This window comes from Mustela putorius, unplaced genomic scaffold (genome assembly GCF_011764305.1).
Source record: "Mustela putorius furo isolate JIRA1106 unplaced genomic scaffold, ASM1176430v1.1 tig00003858_pilon_pilon_pilon, whole genome shotgun sequence".
In the NCBI taxonomy this organism is placed as follows: Eukaryota; Metazoa; Chordata; class Mammalia; order Carnivora; family Mustelidae; genus Mustela; species Mustela putorius.
Genome location: NW_025422010.1, coordinates 27662 through 30605, shown reverse-complemented (window position 1 = coordinate 30605; position 2944 = coordinate 27662). Strand labels below are relative to the sequence as shown.

Genomic DNA, 2944 nt, shown 5'->3' with positions numbered 1-2944 from the left:
GTATACTGTTATGCTGAAAATAAAAAAAAATAAATTATAAAACATACACACACACAAAAAGAATTCAGTTAATATAACAATATGTAATAATGTTAATGTATTTTGAAAGAAAAATAGTAGAAAGCACCCAAGTATAATATCAAGTATTGTACAACCTCATTTAAAGAGCGGGGGCACTAAATATTATACAATGTTATGTGGTACTGTGTCTCTAGACATTTCCTAAGGAGCCAATGCAAGTCAGGAAGAATAATACTGAGACCACACAGTCTCCAGGTTGAATTACAAATCTATATCCACTAGACAGATACTTTAATTCAGTTCTGTATCTCCCAGAATGCATTATGCCACAGCATGCTGCTGTACCCTTCAGTGGACTGAGATTTTGAACTTATTTCTCAGTGTTCTTGGATCTTTAGTGCAATTTGGGGAGTGATTCAGTCATAGGAGGTTATTCGCCCTGGATTTTAAAGAGATATTTCCAGAAATAATTCTATAATAATAAAAGAACAAGTGTTTCTCAAACATTAACTTTCACAGAAATCATTTGGAGGACTTGTTAAGTGTAGATTTCTGAAACCCAACACAGATTTCAGAGTTAGAAGGTTTAGGATGGAGGATTGTGTTTTTAACAATCTACAAGCTAGGAAAATATTAATTTCATTCTCATCATTAAATTAATGAATAAAGTTACATCTACCAATGTTCTTTGAAAAATAGTGCTTATTTATAGCAGTATTAGTTTGTATATAATGGAACTGAGATCACATTCCTCAACACCTTGGGCAAACAAGGGAGGAAGCACAGACTCAGAGGTTCACAGTGGAGAGATGGACACACCCTGGAAAAGTCAGGATGAGGTACATGTGGTGATGAACTCCTGGACATGGCAAGGGGGCCAGGGAGCCTCCCTTCCCATGTTGGTGTTGACTACCCACAACACACACACACACACACACACACACACACACACACACACACTTTCTCTCTTGCTTTTAAGATTGAGCTATTTTGAGCACATGAGAGATTCTGGTTGCACTTCTTCATAGATTTAAATCACTGTGTGAATACCACTACCCATATACAGCAAACAGTGATAGTTGGCTTCATCCTCAAGTTGGGCCTCTTTGATGGTGAAGGCGGCTTTGTTCCCAGAGATGGATCCAGAGAAGCGACCAGGGACCCCAGAGGGGCGGCTGCTTGTGCTGTAGATAAGCAAGCGGGGAGCCTTGCCTGGGGTCTGCTGGAACCATTGAGGGTAGTTACTGGTAGAGACTGATCCAGAGCTGAGGCCACAGGTGAGTGTGACTGCGCCTCCTGGAGATACTGACACTGATGGCTCCTGAATCACCACAGTCTGAGAATTTGCCCCTAAAACAAACAGGAGAGAGAGATGGTGTTATGAAAGACAAGGGACACCTGAAATCTTGCCTTTATATGCACCCCCATGAAGCAGAGTCCCTCTTTCTGACCTGAGCCATAAGCAAGGAGCCCAAGAAGAAGCACCTTCCAGGCCATGGTGGGGACCCTGAGAGTATGTAGCCTCCACAGGCTATTGGGCTTGAGTGGGGTGTCCCCAGGCCTTTTCATGTCTCCAGACCCATTAGGAGGAGAAGGCACTTCATGCAAATCAGCTTCCTCTCTCTTCCTACCCCAAGGTCACCCACATGTCCCCTTGGAGATTTTGAAAGGAGCAAATGATGCAACCTCAGGCACACCATTAAGTGTGCCTGGTGACCTGGGACACTAATTTGAGGAGGACATCTTTCACCAAATCAGCTTTGCAATTACCCTGGTGTCCTCCAACCAAAAGTTCCTCTATAGGAAGCCTGTGAGGAGATAGATGTGTTTGTATTTTCCACCTTTGTACCCTGCTTCTAGTTCACATCAAATCTAATCTATGCCTGAACCATTTTCTTCCCTTCCAAGGGACATTTCTTTTTATCTCCATGAAGGATCTTAGCAGTCACCTCTCCAACAGTGAGGTTACAGGGAATCTCAGAGCTTATGTCTGAGGGATGTAGGGACAGTGGTCTCCTCTTTGTTAATCATGGACTCTGTTTCCAGTAGTTGAGAGGAGCTGACCGGGGATGGGGGCATCATACTGAGCAGAATTGCCAGGCTGGGGAAAATATCCTCCTTTGTTCTAAGAAGTCATCAGTTATATGCAGTGACTTCAATGTACCTGAAAGTCTTGTGGGGAAAGGTCAAAATCACCAAGAAATTATAAGACAATCTTCCATATCAGGTATGACAAATCTATCAAATTTTGAGGTGAGGGGCAATATTAACACTTAAGGAAAGAAAATAGTTGGAAAGCTAAAACCATAAATGATACGTTTCCATTTCACTATAAAATATTGACATAAATGAGAAAGATCAGTATGAAATAACAACTTAAGTGATGACAGATAAAAATCTCAGGCATTTAATACGTATTTCATCATGAGCACATTTGGAAGTCATAATTAGTAGCAAGTGTCCCTGAGGATGATCACTGGACACATTTTCCTGGTCATTATCCAGACACCACGGTCCTCTTCACTTTCTCATGGGACATATTTTTGTGGGGATCTGTAGCCAGATGTAATCGTGTGCTTGATGGGCTGGGGATGGGAGAAACTCCCAGGATCCCAGGAGCCCCTCATACACAGGAAGGTGGTAAAACAATGCCCCCCTGTGGATCCTGAGTGGTTCTGCAAGAATCAGGGAGGAGCTTCCACTGGATGGGGCTTCTATCTATGAGAAAACACACTGATGCAGGCCACGTGCTCTAGATATCACTGTTTCCCCTGTGGTGTTTCCTGTAACAACACTGCTTTCTTCCTCAGAGCGTCAGGGAAACAGCACTGGGAGTTCAGGAGCTCTATCCTAGTGGGAACATCTGATGTATGTCTTAGTGCCTCTTCACATCTGGTCCCCCACATTCCATGTTCTATCACCA

The 2944-nt window shown here is 42.9% G+C and overlaps 1 gene segment (V, D, J or C); it reads right to left on the bottom strand.

The window, feature by feature from the left end:
* Nucleotides 1-1051: 1051 nt before the first annotated feature.
* LOC101678393 lies at nucleotides 1052-1589 on the bottom strand. The segment is given in 2 exon segments: nucleotides 1052-1371; nucleotides 1473-1589. Coding segments are annotated over 2 exon segments (366 nt in total).
* Nucleotides 1590-2944: the final 1355 nt, after the last annotated feature.